Genomic DNA, 26,452 nt, shown 5'->3' on the forward strand with positions numbered 1-26,452 from the left:
TGGTCACACATGGCTAGCAGTTACCTAATGAGACAAGTCCAGAGGCTTGATAAGATTCAGGTTAGGCTTTTATTTTGTTTTGTTTGTTCAGCAGATCTTACTTATAATGTTTGTGTCTGGTTGTCTCTTTTTGTAATTAACATTACAGCCATTCTTGATAATTGCCTAAATGCATTAATTCACTAGGGGTTGCAAAATGGTGATATTCTAGCTCTTGTCACTTATTAATTATAGTTGATAGTTTGGGAGAAAAATGGCTATTAAAACTAACTGGAGATAAATCCTTTTTCATTGTCCTTAGCATTCATGGATTTCACAGTCTTGACTATTTGCAGGTAACCATGAAGTTCTGTCTGATACATGTAATGGTTTATAATTTACTGAGACATCAAATTGTAATCACATTAATTAAAGTTCTATTTTGGAAGAGAGCCAGTTAGCCTGGTAAACAAACTTGTCAGCTCCTCAGCATCTTTATTAAAAATGACTTTGTGCCTCCTGAAATCACTGCTGCACTATATGATAACTAACTTGGATGTAAATTAAAAAAATAAATTAAATAAAAATGAAAAATAAAATAAAAGCCCCTACCCCCCCCCCCCCACCATGACTTTGTCTCTATTTAATGCCATTTTATGGAAGTTTGTGCCATAATGCTAATCACAAATTTGTTCGTCACTGATATCAAGGATATGACGTAATCTGTTTTACATTGTCATCAGTTAACTAAAAGCAGTTTATAGAACAGTTTAGAATGAACTTTTTTTTTCTTTTCTGTTTTCTTCTTTCTTTTTCTCCTTTGTTCTCCAACAGATTTGGTAGCCCGGTTTTCTCCATTTTTGGTCATTACAAAAGGGTCTAGACTTGCATATATGGACTTTCTTGATTATTTGCCAAACTAACCAACCTTTTAAGAGATGTTAGCTCAGCTTAATTTAGATCTTTCAAAAGGTTTTCCATTTATAAAAGGAAGTTGGAAAATATTCTAGACAACTGATAAGTATAGAGGACAATAAATTTTGCCCATTCTTATTTCTTACCAAAAAAAATGCCACAAAAACCTTCTGTTTTGTTTTGTTTTGTCAAATAGATATTCTCCTCAAAAAGTGAATCCCGACTAAAGCATCTGTTACAGCGAGCCCCAGATTATTGCCCTGAAACAATGGTAGGTCTTGTTTAACTTAACTATGGAAGCTTTTGTCTAAATGAAGCCATCTAATGAGTTAACTCCTTGATTCAGGAAATTTTTCAAAATGGTTTGAGGTTGTGATCAGATTAAAATGTTCGATTTAGCAAGGTACTTTAAAAAGATCATCACACAGATTGCTCGGTAGATACTATCTTTCATCTTTTATCATTTATCCTATGATGTAGTTATAAAAATAATATTAAATGTACATGTATTGCAGTCTTTAAATTTCATTATAAAGTTTATCTGGAATTTGGAATTTTACTCATTATTTTGACAATTTTATGAAAACCATAGTAACTAAATCTTATTTTGATTTTCAAAAGTTAAATTTGGGGTAAGGGGAAATGTGTGACTTCTCATTATTCCTATCTTCCCATTTTTTGGTGTACTATAGATATATTGGCTTGCCTGTCTGAATCATGTAACTTAACATGTCTCCAGTGCTGGGGCCATTCTCAGTGTTCGGGATATTCATGGGCTAGGCTCAGGAAGTCTGAGCTTACATGAGACAGCCTTTTTAGATACGGTAGCTTGCATTATGTGAGGCGGGAAATGTTGATCAAACAATTCTGACTGACACATTTGCCTTTACTCGCTCTACAGACACTTTGTCTTTTGCTTAGAAACAGTGATTCCAGTAAGCATCCTGAGAACCCAGACTCCTCATTAGTGCTCTTAGATGGGAAGATGGGAAAAGAGCAAGCAATATTTTTGCATCTCAGTTTTATTTTTTCCCCCTGAATAGCTGCTTGATACTCATGTAGTCTTAGAACATTGATTAAATAGAGACAAACATAATCAAATTAGCTGTACATAATTTCTGTATGAATTGTCATATTTAGGAACTGGTTATATAAAAGCCTTTTGGTGATTACAATTTTAGGTTGAAATTTGGAGTTGTATGAATTCATCTTTGCCAGGTAAGCAATAGCTAAATAACATTTGGCATTTTATCTTTAAAAACTTATTTTGTGATTGTAAAATCTGTGTCTTAGTCCTGTAACCTAATGTATCCCCTTGAGTTCCTATCTTCTCTTTTTGGTAGGCACTCAAATTTTCAAATGTATAATTTATTCTCATTCACTCAGTAATTAATTGTGCTCTTGTCTCTACTTCTACCATTCTAGTGAAACTGGTCTTTGCAAGTTCACCGGGATCTCATGGTACCTAAATCTTTTGGCCTTTTCTCAGTACTTACCACCTTTGACTGCCTTGCAGCACTGTTGACCATTACCTCCTTATGACTCCACCTTGGCCTCATGCCCTTATCCTCTCTTACCTCCCCTCTCCCCCCATAAGGACTTGGGTCATTCCTTCCCTTTTCTGTCCACACTTACCCTGATAATTGCTTTCCTTCCCAGAACTGTTAACTAATCAGCCCTGGGAAGACAACCTTCAAATCCAAGTTATAGCTCATGACTTCTAGACATGTCTACCTGGATCTCTGCATCCTGGTGACAACTGAAGTGCAAACCTAAAACCAGACTCATAACGGCCTGTCTTGTGAATGACACTAGACTGGAATCCCTCAAGTTACCTTTGATTGCTTTTTCTTTTTAGTTCTATTGACTCTCCCCTTGGAAAATCTTGCATCTGTCCTTTCTACTCCTACCAGTATTGTTATGCTCTTGGGGTAGACTGTTGTAACAACCTTGTAGGTGGTATTTCAACGTATCATAGCTGTCCTCCCCGGCTCCTTCAAAAAGAAGAAAATCTCTCTGGGGATATCCACTTCCATCAAAATAAAACTCAGACTCCCTAGCCTGGCATTCACAGTCTTACAGTTCTGATTAAAGCCAGTGCCTTAAAAGGAAAAAAGGAAGTGTATTTTATGTATCTCTGAACTCTAAAGGCTTTCACACTGTTTGAAGTTTGTATTTCAAACAAGTTGGACTATTTGCCTTCTTGGAATCGGCCATATCCTTGCTTGTTCTCTCAATTATCCCTCTACCTAATGTTCTGGAATTATTCGTATATAATATATATCTAAGATAGTATACCTCCATGTGTAATCTCCATAATTGGGTAAATCATATATTTTATCTATTTCATAGCCCATACAATACCTAATGGAGTCCTTTGTACATAATATTATAAATGCTTATTGGACAATTTAATCGTTTCTAAGAGGCTACTAGGTGTATGGAAGCAGCAGTATACTGCAGTAGGGTATAAAAGTTCACAGAATTTGTGACCTACATTGGTTCCATTCAAAATAATGAAAATGTGAGTGATTCTGAAAGTAAGCACCAGAGATTTAGAGGAAACTGTACTAAGCAATGGGGCTAGATGCAAGTCTCTTGCCCTTTGTACCATTAAAACATGTAGGGATACAGAAGCTTATGATACTCAGTATTTCTAGCCAATTTTAAAAATTGGGGTGGTTTATAATTTTGAGAGCTTTGTCCATCTGCAGGCCATTTGTTTACTTTTGTTTTTTAGCAGAATGTTTCTATTTGTTGTGTTAAGTCCTAATTTCATTTGGAGAACTATGTTAGCTATTGCATTGAATTCTTTATACCTTCAATTTAGTATATTATTATATTAAATAATAATATAACTTAGATGTGAATTTGCAGACATATGTATTACACGGAAGCAGTGTAAAATATTTCTGAAAATAGATAAGGTGAAATTTGCCACATGCCTATGAGCATATGTCTTTTCTCTTTTCATAATTACTACTTGTGTCTCCTAATTTTATCCTAGGAGTCATTCGTTGACATTTATACTTGCAAAAGTGGATGTAAAAAATTCATTAGAACACTTTTTATAATTGCATCACCTTTCAGTATCACAGTAATTTGGTTGGAGAACAGCTGCTGAGTATAAACTGCAACAGAGTAGTCATTTTGCCCCATAATTAAGTGTACCCACCAAAGTCCATTCTTACCCACAGAAGATGTATTTTTCTGTTCAATAAGTATCAATTTCTAAACAGCATCATAGGTTTTACACCATTCTAGTTACTTAATATTTTGAGTACAATAATCCTTATGCCCTTTTTGTTTGTTTGCATGTTAAGTTAAATTGGAATCTTTGCCTCTGATTCACAGTCTTTGCCTCTGATTCACTCTCCTTATTTTCCTTAACCTGTGTGTCCTGTAGAGATGCTGTTTACCCAAGAGGGAGAGTGGTCTAAAGAGAGTTTAGGGTGGGCAGAGGGAAGAGAGAAAAAAAACAGAGCACCTGGTAATTATGCTGTAAGGGCCTCTGAGAAGACTGGCAGCATTGGGAGTAAGCAGGGGAGGAGGGCCTTAATAATTTCGAGGCCTTGTTATCTGAGCTAGTTTTCCTGTAGACACCTGCTTTGACTTTTACTGGTATCCACGAACCAATTGGGCATGCCATTTGTGTTTCTTACTCCTTATGACCGAAACATTTGAACTTTTTGTTTTTAAGGTGTGTTTAAGAAGTCTGATGGCTGGGTTGGCTTAGGCTGCTGTGAACTGGCTATTACCTTGGAGTGTCGACAGGCATGCAAGCAGGTAACATGGCAATCAGGCTCGTGAGCAGCATGGGATACAGTTTGAGTATTAGCTGCGTCTATGTCTTGGACCTTGCCTACCTCATACCTTTGGAGGGGTGACCCATAAAAACTACAAATTTAGCATTTCTTACATAGACCACTTCCTTTTAGACTTGCTGCTTTCTCATTTGTGGCTGCTGCATGTAAGACACTCAACCTTCTCTTATTCTTTCTTAACTTTTCTCTGCCCTGCAAAGAAAGAACATTACAGGAGCCGAGGCCTTTTGTACTTTCCTGTGGTCATGCTTAGTCAGTGCTGAGTGACTCCGAATGGTTGTGTAAATTTAGAGTATGCTTGGATGAGAGCAGATGACACAGCTGGCTTATTTCGCTTTCATCTTCCGTTCTCTCTTTCATCATGGGTTTACCCTGGGCATGTTCTTTTATCCCTTCTCTGCTCCTGAGGTGAGCATGACTCCTACGGTGAACTGTGACTTCTCTTTGATCTGATAGATCTCTGGTCCAATTCAAGTTGAGTTCTTCCTCACTGTGTATATTTTCATAGTGGCTCCTCAGAGTGCTGTGGGAGAACTGGTCTCCTAGCTCCTCATACTCCCAAGCGGTGAGAGTAGATTTAAGTGGGAAATTTAGATGGACCTGAAATCACAGCTGGAGAGCCTTCTCTTACTTTCTTCTTCTAGTGACTGGTTTCTGGACCAGAGTACATGAGACATGGTGTCACCTTTACTTTCATACAGACCACTGTGCTGTTTAGCCTGAGCAACACTCTTTGAGCAGTGTACAGTCTAGTGATCTGCTGCTGTCCTCCAGCCATTGAGGTGAAGCTGAGTTGCAGAGGCTTGAACTGTAATGGATGTGGGGTGGGAGGGTGCATAAAGAGAATTACGTAAAAATTACTTTTGTTAATTGCCTGACAAAGCCTTTTCCTCTTTAGTTGCCCCCTCCATTGCATATGGATCTTTGCTGAGGAAATTGGCTCGTAAGTCAGTAGGAGAATTTAGAATATGAAGGGTTAAAGAAAAAGCAAAATATAAATGCCCTGGCAGAGCTTCACAAGAAAATTTGCTACAGAGTGGATTTCAACTAAGAAAAAAAATTCTCTGATTTACATTTTCTTCAAAGTCATCTAGTTTCTGAAATAACAAAAGGACCCTGTTATTATGTGAGATTAAAGCCATAAAAGAGCAAAGCTTTAGCATATCGGGTAGGTTCTGGGGCTGATGTTTATTTTAAAGAACTTGGATGAAATTTGTTTGTTGTATTTTAGGAACTTTTAAATATTAGAGCATAAGGTTTTTCTTGATGAAGTAAAGAATAGCAAACCAAGTAACATATATTAATTTGTGTTCTTTTTGTCCTGTGTTGAATAGCATGTGTAATAAATTAATGGAGAAATTTGTTATCTTTTAGGCATCTTCAAAAAATGATATTTCCAAAGTTTGCAGAAAAGAATATGAGGTATGCATTTGATTTAACAACTTTGGATAGACCAATTCAGATAGTATCAGAATTGATAAAAATCACTTAAATTTTCAAAATGAATTTATTCTTACATAAATTACCTTTTACTTTACAGAAAATATAGCCTTATTGACAAAATGTAGCCTTATCATTTACCTTGTTTAGAAATGTCATGACTTTAATTGACTTGTCAAAATTGAACATTAATTTTAAAGAAATGCCCTGTTAACTATACATGAGTTAAAAATAAAATCTTAAAGTTAAAAAAATATTTTTCGAGAAATGTCTAAATCACATATACAGAGGCTTTAACCTATATTATATTCATAACAGCAACTGGTTATACCCAAGTGTAAAATAGTTTTTCTAAAGTTCCATATCCTCTTTTGCCCCCTTTCCTATGCCTTGATCCATGCAGGTATCCGTCTTTATTAACTGTCTCTAACTGGAAGAAATAAAATCACACTGCCAGTGTGAGTAGCTTCAAACTTTTGCAGCTCTCGCATTTGGTGGAAAAAAGTAGTAAATTACAAAGGCTGTATTAAATCTGAAGGATTCTTGTCTCCCAATGGTGGTATTTCAAGCACTGTGGTATGTAGATGGGTCAGTTCCTAGGGAGGAGGTAGAGGAGGTATTTCATGTCATGCAAATATGTACAGAAGATTGTCCCTGATGTGAAAAAGCTCCTCATTGGACTACTTCCTTCAGTTTCTAGAAGTCCATTGTTAAATGCGACATTATTGTTTTACATAGTGTAAGACCATACAGTTAAGGATACTTACATGCATATTCCTCATTCATCATTTTACCTATAAACATTGGGATTCCTATTGCTTTTAATAGCTGTATTCTCTTGGAGAAGAAAGATAGAACAGGTCTCTTGACAGCTTCTAGATTATAGTTCTTTTTTTTCTTTTCTCAATGCCTATAATTATATCTCTTGATTAATATTTTTAAATTGGAAAAATCTTACCATTTGTCCCTTTGTACTGTTTGCTAAGTTATATCTGTTTCTCTGAAGACAAATTTCCAAATTAATTGCAACTCTCCTCTGTTCTTATGAAAAGGAGCCTTGCTGCAAAGAAATAAAAGAGCTTTCTTTTTTTTTTTCTTATCTCTCTACCTTTAAAATAACTAGTATTAGTTTCTCTTGAACAAAGTGGCTAACTGTGATAATTCCTTCTTTTCTCCCACATGATGTCTGACACTGTCCATCCTCTGTAGCCTGTCCTCCATTATTTTAGTGTGCTTCCTTCTCTTGTCTGGATTTCTGCATTGCCCTAGGAAGTCTGCCAGTATGTGTTGATGAAGGACGGGACAGGAAAGGTAAGAGAGATAAGTTCTGTCCTATGAGAGAAATACTAAGGATAGTTTACTTTTCCAGTCTATCCTCCCTTACTGGCCTAGAATTAAGCAACTATTTTCAAAAAATCTATGCCGAGAGGGTTCTTTTACACATGTGTGTATGTATATATATATATATATATATATATATATATATATATATATATATATATGTGTGTGTGTGTAAAATATATATGTAAAATACATATATGTACTATAATATATGTAAGAAATATACATATGTAATATAAATCCATTAAAAACTGACCCTATAAATTATTAAAGATAATTCAAGACAATTTGATTTCTTATGTATTACTTAGAAATCAAAGAGAGACAAGAGCACTTTAATGCAGAAGGAGGGTTCTGTATTATAAACCCCAAATAACAGTCACTCTCATGAGTATTAAAATCTAGCCTAAAGATAATGACTATTTGTTATAAAGTGAATTGGGTAAGTTTGGTGTAGTGCAACCTGTTTTAACGGGATTGGTTGTTTATCACCGTAAGAATAATTTATAAAATTAGGCTTTTAATATTTTTTCCTTGACACTGGAGTGGTCCTTGGAGTGAACTTTGGATATGTGAGCTATTCCTTTAGGCTAACAATTTTAGGAGTTAGCATTTACCCTGAAGTAGGTTGTATACTTTGATTAGAGAGATTCAGAGAATGAGTAATTTTATTTGAGCAGATTTCCTGAGAAATTTACTTATATGCATAAAGTTAAAAAAACTTTAATGCCATTTAAAATTCTGTTTTGTTCCAACCAAGCTAAGATAAACCAGTTAAATGTAAAGCATTGTTATGTCTGATTTTATAGCATCTAGTTTCTTATGCGAAACAACATTTATTGAATACCGAGGGGTAGTGCTATATATTAGAAAGAGCATAAACTTTGGAGTTATACCTAATTCTGAATTCTAGTTAAGCTACTTACTTCTTACTAAAGAATTATATCTAACTGAGTGAAAAATTAAAATATATACTGTCCACACAAATCAGAAAGCAGAGTGAGCATGTTTGGTATATTTTGGTAAAAAGACTGTGGATCAAAAGCACGGTAGCAAAAATGTACATGGCTTGTGCAGGGGACAGAAAGAAAACGGGCCTATTTAGGGCTGTGAATCTGTCCTTGGATAGGCAAAAATCAGACCAGATCCTGGAAAGATGATATTTTAGGGCTCAGGTCATCATGAAGTAGAGGGGGATGATGAAGATTCTGTAATAGGCCAAAGTAACAAGTCCATATTTTAGAAAGCTAAAGCCTTAGTTGTGTGCATGCTAAGTTTTAGATCCCCCAGACCCCTCTAACTTAGCTAAAAGTAGATAAGGCACAAAACTAGGATGATAACAGTAGAACCAAGTATTCAGGAATAACTCAGAGATTTGAAGGCAGAATCCATCAACAGCATTTGTTATGGTGGGTTGAATAGAGGAGATAATATTCAGGGAAATAGTAAAAAAAAAAAACAATTATTTGTGAATTGGGAGGTAGACCCAAAGAAATTGTATGGACAGGCAGCATAGAAGGACAGACTGAAAGAGAGTTTAAGGGTTGTGGGAGATAAAATGTCCTAATTGGAATACTAGAAGAAAAGAGAATATGGGACAGAGGCAATATTTAATGAAGCCCAACAAATCCCCAGCAGGATTAAAAGGGAAAAAAAAATGCATATATTACAGACATACCTCATAGCCAAAGATCTTAAAAGCAGTCAGAAAAAAAAAAGACTGCCTTCAAAGGAGACTAACAGCTGATTTCTCAATAGCAACAGAGGAAGCCAGATGCAGTGGAATGACACCTAAACTGTTCTGAAAGAAAGTAATTAATCAACCTAGAATTCCATATCCAGTAAAAATATTTTTCAAGAAAGAGGGCAAAATGAAGGTCTTTTCAGACAGCAAAACAAAGAATTGCTATTACTGGATCCTTTCTAGAAGTCCTTCTCTAAAGGAAGTTGTAAAATGTCTTTTTTGAGATGCAAAAGATAATGGGAGAATGATGAAAATACAAAGTGGCTAAATTAAAATACAGATTATAAAAAACAATAATAAATGATGTATTCAGTTTTTAAATAAGTAACAAGTAACAGTAACAAGAGCCTATTATGTTGGGAAAGGAGTTTAAAGAAATGGAGGGATATTGAGTGTTAGGTGTTTTTAAATGTAAAAACCCATATCTCAGAGGTAGTGAATACAGGACTAAAGAGAGCAAGAATGATCATGCCCAAATCAACCATGACGTAACCCTTGAATCTTGAGAGTGAAAAAAACCTCAATAAAAGAGAAAGTGTTCAAAAAAGTAGAGAGCTGCTTTTTGAAAATTATTTTTTTAGGGAACTGCAAGAGAAGGATCCAGAAATCGATTAGGAGGACCCTACCTGTGTTAAGTAAGAGTATTGGAATGAGATGTTCCAAGAAAAAGAGAACTAACTTCCTGTCAATGGAAATGTTCAAGCAAAGGCTTACTGGATTCACACACATATCATGGAAGGGATTTCTGCAATGGATGGGAGACTTGGCTAATCTCCCAACTCTGCAGTTCTCTTTCTGACCCAAACCTAAGAAAGAGTACTTCTTTCAGTAATTAAGAGTACTATTTTCAGAATCACACATTTTATTAGAGCCACCAGTATCAACCAGTGGCTTGATAACTCTGACAAAGACATGTTCAAGTGTCATGGGCATGCTTAGTTCTAGGTTTTCCATGCATTTTCACAGGCCTGGGCCTTTGGCTCACCTAGAAGTATTAGGCCACGTGGATTCATAGATGTGTGATACTAGAACCAGGGCTGGCATTCAAAATATTCAACAACTGGAATGACCGAGGCACCAACAGAACAGATGCTGGCTGTAACCCATCGGTACAGCTGCACTAGTGCACACTGCCTCATTAGAACCAAATTGCAGACTAATTCATGCTTTCTGCGAGATGTGAGACATCTGGTATATTTTTTTTACATAGTCTCTGTCTGCAAGTTGGCTGAAAATATTTTCTTCTAGCCACCAAAATGGTGATTAAAATTTTTTTGTTGTTCATAGTTTCTTTCTTGACTAAGATAAACATTAAGGCGATGTGTGGGTGATGAATTTCCAGAGAGTTGGCAATGGCTGTAGAGTGATGAGACAAACTTTAGTTTTGGGTTCATAAATCTATTTCATACCTTTATGTCAGGCTTTACTGTCATTCTTTTAACATAATGGTCATAAATATAAATACCTTTCCATTTGCTGCATGAGCCACTGAAATACAGTGATACAAATTTGTCATCAGACTTTCACATTTTTACTTGTTTCTTCCTTTCACAGATCCTTCTCTGTACTTTTCTTTATATTCTTTTTAGAAATATCATTTTCAATTCTCTCCTTTCTTTCTAGATTTTTTTTTTTTGTCCATTATTTGATGTTACTTCATTAAGAAGGTGAGAAACTATGAAAGAAAGTAGGAGGTATTTTTGTGAGGACTCACTTTTTTTTTTAACCTTAAGGCATTTAAGTTTTAAACTAAACAGTTGCTAAACAAAATTAACGTTCTGTCCTGGGGCTCTGGTTCTGTGAGAATGCGAAGATAAAATTAAGACTCTGAGGAGATATTAAAAAGAGGCTCTAAGAATCACAAAAACAAAGATGGCCAGCCTTGTGAGTTTCAGAGCCATTTCTGTCAGCACCATCCTGTCAACACACAGCTCAGTGTGTAAGAGAAAGGTGCAGATATGTGTTAATTTTTATTTTTTGAATATTCACATATTCAAAACTAAAAATGGTGTACAATAAAAAGTCTCATTGTAACTTCCTGTACTGCAGCCACTCAGTGCCTAAAGTCACTAGAAATATTTGTGCTTATAAAAGTAAATATATATAGTTTTCCTCCATCTCCGTAGCACAAATGATAGTTTGTCACATCCCTGGATGCCAGTGTTTAGTACATATTTATGTATGCCTACACAGGCTGTACAGTGTATTCTCAGGAAATGTCACAATAAAATATTCTGCTTTAAAGATTTCTATGTATTAATTTTACTTTGTTCCTTTTTCTCTCAAATTAACCTTGATTCTAGATTTACTACCAGAAGCATAAAGGAAAGGGATGAAGAAATAGCCCTAAAAATTTAGAGATAAGGCAGGGATGTCAGGGCCAGCAGGATTCTCTGGACAGCTTGAGGCCTGCCACGCCTTATGTGATTGGATCTGTTCTACAGTGCTTTAAGAGTAGAGTAGACCATCTTACATGGCGGACGACAGTCTAGGCTGTTGATAGTCAGCTTTGGGGGATTTAGCAAAAAGAATGTGGTACTTTGCCCCATCAAAGCCTTCAGGACCTAAATGTAAAGCTTCTTTTAGTTAGTTCTAAGGAAACCCCAAGAATTGGCAGAATATAGTAATAGAAGACTGTGAATGGGAGGCTTGTAAATGACAGAATGCTGTACTGATACCCTGTATCAGAGTCAACATGAGCCGTTACCTGCAGCTGATGAGCTCCAAAAAGAGCGAAACCTATTAGGTCCTGCAGTACTGGCTTAAGATATATAAAACCTTCATTATGTTCCATTTGTATGTGGGGTTTTTTTTGGTCATATTTTGTATTAGAAGGGAATAACTCTTATTCAGTCTCTGTGCTAGAATATTTCCTCTCTTATCCTTTCTTCTCAGAAGTCACATGAATGAGATCATCCCAAAGGGAAATTGGAGTTTGATTAGATTGTGACCTGGTCTAATCTAAATGGCCAGGTTTTTCTCCCTAGGCAATCTCATCTACTTCCATAGTTTTAATTGCCCCAATATGATGACAATTCTAGAATCTTCTTTGCTAACCTCTTTCTCTGAGTTCTTGAATCACTATTGGATATGGATACTTTTGATGTTCAACTCGCATTTCAAATCAGCCGAACTGATTGTTACTTTCCATCCTTCCCTCCACCCCACTGCTACATAGCACATACGTGCACGTGCGCGTGCGTACACACACACACACACACACACACACGCATCCAGAACAAAAACTTACCATTTTTTTCTTACATTTCCTGTTTGGTTATTCCAGTATAGTGCTCCCAGACACATAAACTAAAAGCCTAAGAGGTATTGTCTACTCTTTCCTCTTTCTCACCACCTCCCACAAATAATTGGTTATCAAGCCCTGAAGATTTACCTCCAAAATACATCTTAAGTCGGTCTCCTTTCCAGATCCTCGGTTACTGCCTCAGCTCAGGCCCCTATACCACTTTTCTGGACTACAGTAGCTGCCAAACTAGCTTTCCTATCTAATTTCTCCTCTTATTTACTCTCTCCACTTCTCCTAAGATGATCTCTTTAAAGACCAGATATGTTCATGTCACTCCCTTACTTAAAACCCTTCAATGGCTCACCTATGGGATATAGTTCATGTTCCTCAGCCTGGTAAACTAAGCTTTTCTCCATCTAACTGCTGACTCTTCTCCTTTACACTTCAGTAGTATGCTACTTGTGATTTCCCAGATTGTTACTTGTAGTTGGACAACCTGTTTGTGCTACCTAGAATTCCCTCTCCCTGAATCCATCCTATTACCCCCTCCAGTGGTATGCTGGAGCCAGCTCCTACTAGCTAGAGAAAACTGCTTGTTAAATATTCAGGAATTTTGCCAGCCAGTTTTTAACCCGAAATCAGCCATGATGGGGCGTATTTTCACCACAAACATCAGTAAATACTACAAATCAGGACTTTCCCTCCACCCCAAGCCCTGCAAAAGTTGGTCCTAGCACACCAGTACTCCCTGTCCAACTGGCAACAACCTTTGCCTTAAATTCTGGCTTAGACGGTTCTTGAAAAACCTTCCCTGCCCAGGCTTTTTACCTCTACACACATAAAATTGACTGCTACTTCCCCTTTACTTTACATGCTTGATTATAGCATTTGTCACCTTATAGTATAATTCTTTGTTTACAGGTCACTTTTTAATACTCAACCCTTGAGTTCCTGGGGCAGAATCCACCTTTCAGTTGTCTTTGCGTCTGTCATTCATTCACTCAACCTTCACTGCACTGGGACACTTAATGTGTCTCAGGCACTGTTCTCAGGGCACAAGGTGAAAGGATTTAGCCACTGTCTGCAAGAAGCTCATAGCCTAGTCCGTGGGAAGAGACAAATAGGTCATTACAATACAGTGAGACAAGTACATTGCCAAAAGTCTGTACAAGACACATTGGAGCCTGAAGAAAACAAACAGACAATGCCCAGTGTAATGGGAAAGTCTTCACAGAGCAGGTAAGATTTAAAGGGTGAACAGAAATTTGTTGCCTGCGGATAGGTGCTATACAGTTAGTATTTTTATAGATAGAATTTTTTAACAGAAATTTTGCCATTCTGGACAGCTGAGTTACACAAGGTTCTTTGTCTCAGAGTAAATAGCAATTTTATGTGGAAACTTTGTATAAATGTCAGTGAGTTAGGCAATCTCTGAATGAGTCCAGAAAACACTGAATACTCTGTCTGTTATCGCAATAATGTGAATCAGACCATCCAAAAACTCCATAGCCTGAAACAATAACAGTTTATCATTTCTTATGACTCTACAGTCCAGGTAGGCAGTTCTGACCTGGCCAAGCAAGCTTAGCTGATTTGGGCTGGGCTCACTCATACATCTACAATCAGCTTGCAGGTCAGCGTGAGCCTAGCTGACTTAGGATGCTCTTAACTAAGTCAGCTCAGCTCTCCTCCATGTGTGTCTTCTAGCCCTCTCAGTCATGTTTCCCGTGGTGATGACAGGGGCCCAAGAGAGGGAGTGGAAAGATGCAAGTGTCTGTGCAGGCCTCTGCTTGCTTCAAGCTTGCTACTATCCACTTGACCAAAAAAACCACATGGCTAAGTCCAAAGTTAATGTGAGAGAGAGAGATAGGGGGAAATGTGAAGAACTGGGGCTATCATTACAGTCACTCTACCACAAACACTCTGTGCTGAGTTCTGTTCTAGATCTTGTGTTACACTGCAGATATTACTTGCCCTTGAATTTGCTTCCAGTTGGTTGGATGCTCTGGTGATAATGAGCAAATTTCTTTGAGCAGTCTAGACCTATTAATCTTATTTTAGTTGTGGGTGTTTGTTTTTATCCAACTCTTAAAATGATATTTACTATTTGGGAGGCTGAAGAAATTGAAGAATCACTTGTTTAGCGATATTCATATCATGCTATTAAATCCTTTACATAATCTAGTCGCTTAAACTTTTTGACTAAAAAGCCATAGTGTCCACAACAAGGAAAAAACATCTTGTAGAGGTTTAAAAACATGTTTGTTTTTAAAGGGCAATTATGGAGGGGTGCCTGCCTAGCTCAGTGTGTAGAGCATGCAACCCTTGGTCTTTGGGTTGTGAGTTCAAGTCCCACATTGGGCATAGAGCTTACTTAAAATAAAATAAAGGTCACTTATTTAATATCTCCAACTTAGCATTTGATGAGCTAGATTCTTCATACGAAATGCAAAACTTCAAAGTGGGAGAAATTTCAGTCCATTTATGAAAAAGAAACATTTTATTTTTGAGGCCTTAGGAATAAAGCAGCTCCTTTACTTTTAACTAGTAGCCTTGGGAATAGGGAACATTAAATAACAGGTTATGTGTTTTTTTTAATCTTTCTTTTTTTCTTTCTTTCTTTATTTTATATATGAAATTTGCTGTCAAATTGGTTTCCATACAACATCCAGTGCTCATCCCAACAGGTGCCCTCCTCAATGCCCATCACCCACTTTCCCCTCCCTCCCAGAGACTCTTAAGTAACAGTTTATAAAATGTTCTCTTTTGGGTCTTTGTCCAGAAGTAACTAAAACTTCTAAAGTCAAACTTTCTTTCTTTCTTTCTTTCTTTCTTTCTTTCTTTCTTTCTTTCTTTCTTTCTTTCTTTTTTTACAAGATTCATGTGGTCAGTGTTTGTTTTGTTTTCATCATCCTCATCATTGGTGAGGATGGGGAGGGAGCTGGGAGAACCAGAAGCAGAAGGGTGGTGGCCAGGGAAAGGATTGAGATGAGTGGGCAAATGGAGAAATGTTAGAAGGGAGTCCCAGAAATGGAAAAGTGTGTGTGGCCGGGACAGAAAATAGATCCACGGACCCAACTTCTGAACAAGTGATTTGACCAGGAAAGTCTACCTCCCAGATGCACCCCAATGGCTCTTCACCTAAAGGAGGGTCAGTGTGGCTTGAAGGATCACATATGGTTCGCTTTACTTTGATTTTACTTTGTATTTTAGTTTTTCTGCCGGGTTTGCCCTCTGGGCAACCCAATGCTGGGTGGAAGGGCTTGCTGAAGTTCTCTCAAAACCAGCAAGAGTAGGGCAGAGAACTGGAAGTAGCTACCCGAGGAAAGATTTCATGATCAAGTATCTTTAAGGGAAATAATATTACCCTCAAGAAATGATTGTTTTCCCCACAGTTTAATGTGCTGATTCTAAAAAAGGAGACTGTTGAAAAGATATTATTCTGTGGACGTAAATGCAACCTTGCACTGGCCTCATTCAAAAGAAGAATCCAGTCTTCTTACGGTATAGTGTCATGAGAGAGCAGTCTGGGTTGTAGCCCTGGCTCTGCCCTTTGTTTGCTGTGTACATCTGTCTCCAGCTGGATAGTGAAGGCTTTTGGATTTGCAGATCTCTTGGGATCTGCCTGTGTTCTTGGGTCTCTGAGGTTGTGGTAGATCTTCATCTTGGTAACACTGTAATTTTTATCTATTCTAGAGTAAGATGAACGGAGCGGGGGAGCTGATCTATGGAGGCACAGTGGGTATAGTATTGGTGGCAAAAGGTCAGAAGAGGCTCCATACTTTAGTATAAAGCCTCAGTTACCTCCTTTGCCACCAGATGGCGACCAGACATTTCCAGGAGTTAAGAAATGTCTTAAGAGATGAAGAAATTATAAGTTAATGGTGTAACTCATTATGTGTGTCTTAAGACCTTTCAAACTAATCAGCAATAGTTTAAGCAGTGAAAAGGTAGAGTTGCTTATAGTTCATATAATAGATATAGTTAGCTAAGGTATCCTAAGGTTAAGAATCCTTTATTAAAGAGAGGGATATGATCAGAGTTTGAAATCATGAGTATGAAGTAAGCAACAGAGAATTGATGAATTCTTCAAAAACTGGTATATTTAAATGAAGGACCATTCTTTAAAACCTTAAAATTAATAAAGATAAAAATAGAGATGTAAAAATGGCATCAATACCAAAGATACTGCCGTGTTGAAATATGAATGTTTTTAGTTTGATAAATTAAGGTAAATCTATCCTTGAAAGGTCTATCAATGAACATTAAGAGAAATGAGAGGTGATTAGGGAACATTTCTGAAGACTGGTTGTGCCATGGAGGGAGACAGTTGTGCCCTCCTACATCAGGGGTTGGCAAACTTTTTCTGTAAAGGGTCAGATCTCAAATATTTCAGGCTTGCAGTTTGTATGGCCTCTGTCTGTTCAACTCTACCATTGTAGTATCAAGTAGCCATATACAGTATGTAAACAAATGGGTGTGACTGTTCCAATAAAACTTCATTTACAAAAGTAGGCAGCAGGCAAGATTTGGCCTGTGTGCCATAGTCTGCCAACCCATTTGTGGGTAAAAGCTAGAGTTCTCCTTTTCAGGCCTCCATCACTGGCTTTGGTCAAATAAGGGGTTGAATTAGGTGATCGCTGACATTTTTCAGGTTTTGTGTCCTTCCTTTAGTATCTCTCTAAAGTGAAGTGATCTACACGTCAACTCAGTGATATTTCTTTTATTTGGAAGGTCAAATTTCCAAAATTCCAGCTTGAACAAATTTGGAAGTCTTTAGAACAGGGTGTCCGAACCTTGGCACTATTGATATTTTGGGCTGTTGTTTGTTATTGTTGTCAGGGAGCTGCCATGCGCACTGTAGGATGTTTACAGCATCTCTGGACTCCTCTACCCATTAGATCCCAATAGCACACGCTGCTCCTCCAGTTATGACAACGAAAAATGTCTCCAGATATTGCCAAATGTCCCCTGGGAAGCAAATCACCCTTAGTTGAGAACCACTGCTCTGGAGACTTGTGTGAGTAATTGGAAGAATATCAAAACTGGAGATCAGGCCATGCGACTCAGGATGGCCACCAAGATAATAAATGTACTCCTTCAAGTACAAGGTCAAAACAGCCAAGCCCAAAAGAACAACCAGTTTATTAGAAAAAGAAAGACAATGAGAATCAAAGGGGGCTGGAAAGTCAGTAGCAGATTGCTTTTTAATATTGATTTAGATCATTTTATGGAAAGTGTTCCTAAAACCACGACCAAAATAGATGGCTATCTGTAACAGGTAGTTGAAAAGTCAAACAAAGAAAAATAGATGAAGAGAGATCTAGAAATGAGTATTAAAGAACACCAAGAATGTTTATTTTCACTCCTCATATTGCTTCATGAGAGCCCTAGCAGAAAGAAGTCATACTGATCCAATTCATTAGCCCTTATCTGTGAGGCCTGGGTTTTTGTTTTGTTTTTGTTTTAAATGGATAGAGTATGGTTTATTTCTACAGTAGAATATTATTTAGTGGAGAAAATGAGTGTAGTACAGCTTCACACAACTACATAGATGGATCCTTGAAGGTAGATTTTAAATGTCAGTAAAGCTGGTCCTTTTAAAAGTCCAGATCACATAGCCGGCTTATGATTTAGCTACAACTAAAAGCCAAAGTCATCTCTATTCAACTGTAAGAACACTTGATTTCCATCTACCTTTTATTTATGCCTATATTATTTCTTTTAGGAATTCATTCTTTTACTTGTAAGAGATATTAATCATAGCCCGTAAGCTCTAAATATCCAAATGGCTTTGAACAAGGAGTTTTTTGTTTTCGTCTTGTTTTACCTCTTATTTTCCTTACGGTGACTTTAACATAGTGTGATATTTTCTGAACAGTGATCTAAGAACTCTAGAAATACTAATTCTATTCTCATTATCTGCTTTTGACTTGCTCTGTAACCTGGGGCAGTTTCCCCTCTGATGAGGAAACGGTTTGTTCATCTTTAAAATGGTAGAGAGATACCCCAACATCCCAGGGTGACTACGTAAGAATCATCTTTTTATTTTTTATTTTAATTCTAGTAAAATTAACAAACATTGTTAATATTAGTTTCAGGAGTACCATATAGTGATTCAATAATTACATAAGAATAATCTTGGAAGCCTTAATATGTAGATTTCTGTGGTTCATTCCCAGATTCTGATTCTGTAAGTGTAGAGTAAGGCCTAGGAAGCCCAGGTGATTCTAGTGCATGGCCATGTTTGAGAACAATTAGGGATGCTCTCTGAGCACGTTTCAACTCTAAAATGCAGCAGTTACATGAAATCTCTGTTTCCCTAAATACCTTTTATTATATTATCTTCTGGGAGCCCTTTTATATACTGCAAGAGATAATTGAGATTAATACATTGTAGGTTACCCCCACATACACAGGTACAGCTTTACATAAACATGGTTTGCTATAACATGATCAGCTTATGGCTCAGGATGAGGATCTTGACCCCCAGTATGTGTTAGATGGTGGTTTCTTTTTTCACCAGGATGCCATCTCAGTTTCTTCATCTTCAGCTTTGGATTTGGAGAAGAATTAAATAGTTTGATATTCTGATTTCCATGTAACCATAAAGTGGAATAAAATTAGAAATTCTGCGTGGTGGTTAATTTGTTTGTTTTTCTTTAATTTGCAGAATGCTCTTTTCAGTTGCATTAGCAGAAATGAAAGTAAGTATTTTGTCAATGGTTATATGAGCAGTCCAAGGAGCAAAACACAGTTTACAGAATACGATTTAGCTGTTATAAATATTGCCAAGACCTGGTATTATGATGTGGGCTGTTAGTAAGCTGCCTAAAAGCCCATCAGTGTTCTCATAGGCTCTTTCCTCTAGGGTGTCCAGGCCATTCATGAATTATGACAATTGCCATGTCTTAAATGCAGATTTGCAAAGCAGATACTGCTGTTAGATGGAAATATCATGCTCCCCTTGAATAAATAGGATTACTTACAGAAATTAAGCATTCCCAGGTCATACAATGTAGCACTTGCTGAAGGCTTCCTCTCAGTTCACTCAGCAAATGTTTACTGACTGCTTGCTCTGTGCAGACATACATGCACGTGAGGACACAATCTGTGCACAAAAAAACTCTAGAACATGGAAGATATGGGATAGTGGCACTGATAAAATTGCTGCAAGAGTTCAGAGGAAGGAGGGATCACATCCTGCCCGGGTTTAAAAAAAAATTTTTTTTATGTTTATTTACCTTTGAGACAGAGTGCCAGCGGGGGTGGGGTAGAGAGAGAGGGGGACACAATCCCCCAGAGCAGGCTCCAGGCTCTGAGCTGTCAGCACAGAGTCCAACGTGGGGCTCAAACGAGCCGAGCCATGAGATCATGACCCGAGCCGAAATCAGCCGCCCAACCGACTGAGCCACCCAGGCACCCCCTGCCAGGGTTTTAGAGGTGGCTTCATGGAGTTGGTAGCTGAGCTGGGCCTTGAAGGATGGACAAGATATGAACAGTGCAGATGGGAAGAAGGGCATCACAGGTAAAGGGAGTAGTGAGAGCAGTTACAGCTGGGAAAACACAGCTGAGGAACAAAAGAGTTGTTTGGATTAGTTTGGCAGTTTGGTTTATCAAAGTATAATAAGAAACGTTAGCTGGCTGCACTTTATCTTCTAACCCTTGCAAACTAGGGCTTAATTCACAGTTTCCCAGATAGTGTCGCACATAATCTTTGTCCTCCCACACTAGTGAGGAAGCCAGCCTCATGGAGGAATCAGAAGATGGGCATCCTTGGCTTATTCTCACTTATCTCTTCTGTCCTCAGTATTCCCCCATCCCTCAGTTTATCCTCACTAAGGTTAACAGTGATAAATGTAGCCATTAATTATTCTTTGTGTTGAAATTGAACAGTTCAGCAGTGAGCACAGTAAGTAGTAATTACAAGTTAAAAACAGGTGGCACAGTAATTATGAAATTGTTTCCTGGTACAGGAAACCAAGGCCTATCCTGCATCAGTTCAGCCCTAGTTTAATTTGCGTATAGTTCTATCATTGTCATTATTTCTGGAAGTTGCTTGGATTCCCTGCTCATTCCCTGGTCTGTGGAATTCACCAGAAACCTGATTCTCTTTCCTCCACGACCTCTAATAATTATCAGAGATTTCCTACCTGCCTTTCTCTTACCTGTTTTCCTGCCATATCTCCATCTTGGTTCCCTTAAGCCCTCCACAGACCCCCTAACCTCTCCTGTGAGGGTCTCTTTTTCTTCTCCAGTTTAAATCCCACATCTGTACCCCTAGCCACACATCCAGCTCTCCCCAGATACCTGAGATGGTTCCTCCTTGATTTCTAAAAATACATAAATCCATAAATGTATTTCAAATGCGGGGTTTACTTTTCAGTATTAAAGCAGCTCACGTCAGTTGTGAGGTAAAGACTGTTTCAACTTAGGCATGTTCTTGGAGATGTTCAAATGGAACAGAACTTTTGAGATTTCTTTCAAGATACACAGTTATATAACTGTCAAATTTATGAAATGAGCCTGATATCTCTTAGTTTTTACTGGTCCTATTTTATAAAACCCCCCGGAGGGGTCTTGTTTTATTTTGGCTTTGTTTGCCTTGCTTTGTTTATAAATCTCCACAAGTCTAACATGGAAAGAAATTGTGCCCGCGGTTCTCAGCATGGGCAGTATTAGCATTTTTGGAGACAGTTTTGGTGCTGTGAGAATGCCCTGTACATTGCAGAGTAAACAGCCCTGGTCCCCATGCACTAAATATTAGCAGTAGCTCCCCAAGTCATCATGAAAGCCAAAAATACTTCCACGTGTCTCCATAGTCTCCCAAGGGGTGTGCTGCTCCTGCCGAGACTCACTGGACTATACAGATTCTAAGTTGACAAATAAGACTTCCTTGTACCAGTGAGCACCTGAATGTCCTATTCCGAAATGTCTTATTTGGAGTATACTATCCTGAAAGTAGTGCTGATTTAAAGTAATTGTCTTCTGTGGCATGGTTTTATTCTCCAATTCAAAAAGTTGCGAATTGTTCTATCAATATTATGATGCTTTATTGTTACCAAATAGCTGTTTCCATTCCAACAACCTCTCCTTTTTTCCCCCTCAGTGGGCTCAGTTTGTTGCAGTTATGCAGGCCATCACACAAACTGCCGAGAATACTGTCAAGCCATCTTTCGAACAGACTCTTCTCCTGGCCCATCTCAGATCAAAGCAGTGGAAAACTATTGTGCCTCTGTTAGTCCACAATTAATACACTGTGTGAACAATTACACCCAATCTTATCCAATGAGGAACCCAACAGATAGTAAGTAAAATTGATATATTTCTCTTGTTTCAATCTTTGGTAAAATAATTTATAAAAAGGAAGAAAATTCTTGTAGATATCTGTAGTCTCGGTCATTTGGGAAACACCGGACTTCCTTTGGTGTTTAGATTTGGCAGATTGGATATTATGGTCACAGCTGAAAGGTACCAAGGAAGATAGAGCTGTCAATGGTATGAGGAAGCAAGCACTCTTTGTTTCTGAGGATGGGAGAATTCATTGGTATGGATATTTTGATGGGAAATTGAGAATTTCAAATGACCATACCTTTTAATCTAGGAATCCCATTTCTTAGAATTTCTCCTTCAAGAAAACTCATAAATTTGCAAAAATATATCTACGCACGTCAAAGATGTTTGCTACAACACTGATGGTAATGGAGAAAAATTAGAAATAACTCAAATACCCATCTATAGGGTATTGATTAAAATTGATGAAATAAATTATATATCTGTATAATAAAAATACTATGTAATCCAAATAAAAAAGTATGTTTATATAGAAAGTCCAAGGCATAATAAAAAAAAGCAAGTTGTAGAACTAACTGTATAATATGGTTAGTTATATACCTATTCTACATTATGTGTTTTTGTGATGCTTGAATTTTTATGGTGAGCAGTTATTACTTTTATAATAAAAGCATCATAAAAATGAGAAGAAATCCTGATACTTTTGAAAATCAGGGCCTCCTAATGAACCTGCACCTTACGGGTCTTCAAAGTCTCAGCTTTGTACATCCTATAATCCATCTTCTTTATTTAGAGATGAACAAACTTTAAACAATTGACTAATTAACCAAACTGACAAAAGACAAGATTTATAAGCTGGATGCCAGTGTTTTGATTTATACTGGGATACTGAAAGACTTGTTTTTGTAAACTCAGAAGCAGTACTATGTGCCCTGTGAGTCCAGCATCTAAAGGAGAGCTCTAAAGCTTACGACGTACTGTGGTGTGGCTGTATGGTGAATATCAGAGGATGAAGCATTTGCCACAAATGATCTTCATTCATTTTAAAGGCAGAGTTATAGAAATTGACATTTAGGCTATACAGAGGTGCTGCTGGAGCTAAGGTGGTAGCAGCTCAAAGTATAAACAAACAAACAAACAAAAACAAAAACCAGCAAGATGTTTTAAGGGTAGAAGAACAACCATCTCAAATGTCTATACTGATACATAGGAAATCTGGAAAAGAAAGCTGTAAGAAGGTATGCCTGAATACGTTTCTTAAAAAGTCAAAGACACCTGAGAAAACTACTTCAAAGAACCCCTTCTGAAATCTGTAATCTGATTGGAAGTGCTTTTATTTTCTGATTCTTTGTAGAAAATTAAAAGCAGAAGGAAACTGACATTTTGTCAGTTTGCTATTGTATTATTTAAATTACAACTTAGATTGATTAACTTGTATAGATATATAAGAGCTTTATATCCCAGAATGTCACGAAATACGGTGTTTGTGGTTTTTGCTATTGAAATTATTCCTCTCTCACTCTGCCAAGAACGTAATCCCTTGTAGGCAGTTGTTTCTAGGATGAAATAATTCCAGTTTAATGTATAGTACCTTTTCCAGGAACTTAAGATACTTTACATGTAAGGGCTTCTCAGGTGGAAGACGAGATGACCTTTCATTTATGTAGAATTGATGCCAAAGATCCCATGACTGGGACAGTGGTGAATTCTGGAAATAGATACCTAGTCCACGTAGGTATCTATTTGCTATGCTGCAAAGTAATGGAGAGAAAATTTGGTAGGCCCTGTGTACTGCAGATATTGACATGTGATTGAGTGGTATTGTTTCCAGTACACCACCATGTTCGTCTGTTCTGAGCAGTGTGTGACATAAAATCAGCTAATTAAGCCACATGTATCCTGAAAACGTAGGTTTATATTGCTGTGACAGAGCTGAAGACCATGCTTGCCAAAATGCCTGCAAGAGAATTCTGATGTCTAAGAAAACAGAAATGGAGATTGTTGATGGCCTCATCGAGGGTTGTAAAACTCAGCCTTTGCCTCAGGATCCTCTTTGGCAGTGTTTTCTTGAAAGCTCACAATCTGTTCACCCTGGAGTCACTCTACATCCTCCTCCCTCTACGGGCCTTGATGGGGCTAAATTGCATTGTTGTTCTAAAGCAAACACTTCAACATGTAGGTCAGTATCTCATTTTCCTTTATTAAAACCAGTAGAAAATAGCATTTTAATTCGTGATTTTAAGTGCTAGCAAATGTATGTTATATTCTCACAGGAGTTGAGAAGATATAAACTCTTTCATCAGGAATTGAGAAGATATAAACTCAGGAGTTGAGAAGATACAAACTCTTTCATCTAGCAAATATTTATTGAGTGTTGTTTATAGAAAACATTGTTTTTGAACATCAAGTGCTAAAAGAACTGTGTTTGGGGGTATAGACGATTAGCATTGGCAGGATAATAAATATTTAAAGATGGTGCAATTTGGATTCTACCCTCAAGGCTATCATTAAGTAAGCTTACAGTTTAGAAGATGTTTTGATCTGACGTCTAAGGCATATTTCTCTTTGTTAAATTATGAAACTTTGAACATTAACCAACCTTTTGCATATATTGGTGAATGATCTGGATTGGCACTCATACACAAAGGTAGACAGCAGTGTATTAGCGTTCATTTGGATGTTACACTTAGGGATAAAAAATTAACACAAATATAAGATGGAAGAAACAATCTAGAGACAAGAATAAATGGAGATTACTAAGGTCGTGGTAGAACACCGGTGAAATAGAAGTTTGCTTTATTAGGGAGATTTTAGGTGAAAAAGAAGTATATATTACTAGGACATCCTGAAATTAATATCATCTACCAGGAATGAAACAGTCTTTTCTGTGGTTTCTAAATGGAATGGACCTTTAGCAAAAATTGTGCCTAGAGTAGCTCATCAAACTTTACCAAAGATATTTTAAAAAACTGGAAAATATCCAAAGAAAATTAACAGAAGATCTTAAAGAGAAGTTAATTTGGTCCTGTAATTAAGGAAATTGGATTGCATTAATAAATATATTTATGAGAGGGATGCTGAGTAATTCCTTGAATGTCTTTAAAAGAGTTTATGCCCTAAAGCCATTGGAGATTGGAATCTCTGTGTTATCCTAGAAGAACTTCACTGAAAAACACTTTGCCCTGCCTTACCTTGATGTAAGGCTTTGTGGTTTATTTTCATCTTATTTTCTCTTCGTGAAACATTATGATTGTATCACCTTATGATGTCAGTTTATGACATCTTATGGTGTCAGTTTGTGTAATTCTTGCTTATATATAGAAAACTAATTCTGCGATGTTGTTAAACAGTCTGTCCAAGGTCATAGAGAAAGTTAAGGGCTAGAGAAAGGACTGGTTCCCAGCTCAAAGTACCTAATATAACTTGATCCCACCTTCTTTATCTCTATGATGTATAAGCTCCATTGAGAGCAGGGACCCGTCTCTCTTATTTACCACTGAATATCCAGTGCCTTGAACAGGGTCTAACACAAAATAGGCACTCAGTAAAAATCAGTAGAATGAATGAGCAAACTTATAAAAGTAAAGACATCCTCCTCAAAGGTTTAATAATGAGAGTCAAATAAAATGTGGCAGGAGTGGAGAATTTTTACTTATGACTTTGTGTATTTTGGTAGTATTAAATTTTATGTTTTTTTACATTTTTATTAAATTTATAAATTTTAAAAATTAAACTAATTTGAAGGCACTTGAGAAATGGTACTGATATTATTTTAGTTATATGCATGTAGTCAAGTTGCTTTGTAATCATCAAGTACTACAAATAAGATTGTCATGTATTAACTACAATAGTATATAGAAGCTTTGGAATTCATAAGCCTTTACATGTAGACTATCTGGGTGTATCTTAAGGAAGATAAATGACTTTGGGATAATTTTTCAGGGAGAAACTAGTGAACCCTAAGTCTGTAAAGCTTCTTAGGTCTGAGGACCTTGTCACAGTTTTACTACACAGTTTTACTTTATTTATAGGAAGTAAATAAATATAAATATAGGGGAATCTATCTTTGTGAAGGAAAAACTGTATGCCTTCTCTTACGTGAAAGGTAAAAGAGGGATCAGAAATGGAAGATAATTGTGCCAAGAATAAAGATGTACAAATATAATTAAACATTACCTTTAGCACTGAGCTTTGTAGCAACCATGGCATAAAGGAAAGAGATGGGTAATAAAAGAAGGCTAACATTTTCATGGAAAAGTTCTGCTTATGGCTCTAAATTCTAGGGGATAAATTTTAGTCTTTTGGTTTTTGTACTTTTTTCTTGTTCATATTCTAAACTATGTATTCACTTGGCTCACCTGTGTTTCTATATTTGTGCCTTTGTTTTAGGGAACTGTGCACTAAACTTTATAGCATGAGCTGGGGCAATACACAGAGTTGGCAAGAGTTTGATCGCTTTTGTGAATACAATCCAGTGGAAGTGTCCATGTTGACCTGTTTAGCAGATGTTCGGGAACCTTGCCAGTTGGGCTGTAGAAATCTTACTTACTGTACTAATTTTAACAACAGGTAGGAGCAAATTATTATACATGGAATAGAAGTATTTTATCATTAATTATCTTGTTTTTAAGTAATTGAGAAGACCACTTTACTCTCATTTTTACTTGG

At 37.0% G+C, this 26,452-nt stretch overlaps 1 protein-coding gene across 3 annotated transcripts in view; it reads left to right on the forward strand.

Moving 5' to 3' along the window:
- Positions 1 to 26,452, forward strand: part of RECK (reversion inducing cysteine rich protein with kazal motifs) — an 81,976-nt gene that overhangs the window by 14,640 nt on the left and 40,884 nt on the right. For 2 of the 3 annotated variants that reach the window (XM_060609323.3, XM_060609321.3), the window contains exons 3-10: positions 1,091 to 1,165; positions 2,076 to 2,112; positions 4,595 to 4,680; positions 6,093 to 6,140; positions 19,164 to 19,197; positions 21,600 to 21,797; positions 23,696 to 23,963; positions 26,174 to 26,353. In XM_060609323.3, the coding sequence (XP_060465306.1) occupies positions 1,091 to 1,165; positions 2,076 to 2,112; positions 4,595 to 4,680; positions 6,093 to 6,140; positions 19,164 to 19,197; positions 21,600 to 21,797; positions 23,696 to 23,963; positions 26,174 to 26,353 (926 nt within the window). Of the gene's footprint in view, positions 1 to 1,090; positions 1,166 to 2,075; positions 2,113 to 4,594; positions 4,681 to 6,092; positions 6,141 to 7,367; positions 7,470 to 19,163; positions 19,198 to 21,599; positions 21,798 to 23,695; positions 23,964 to 26,173; positions 26,354 to 26,452 lie in introns of those variants that run through there. The other variant, XM_060609324.3, reaches the window with a different exon arrangement.

This window comes from Panthera onca, chromosome D4 (assembly GCF_046562875.1).
Source record: "Panthera onca isolate mPanOnc1 chromosome D4, mPanOnc1 haplotype 2, whole genome shotgun sequence".
NCBI lineage: Eukaryota > Metazoa > Chordata > Mammalia > Carnivora > Felidae > Panthera > Panthera onca.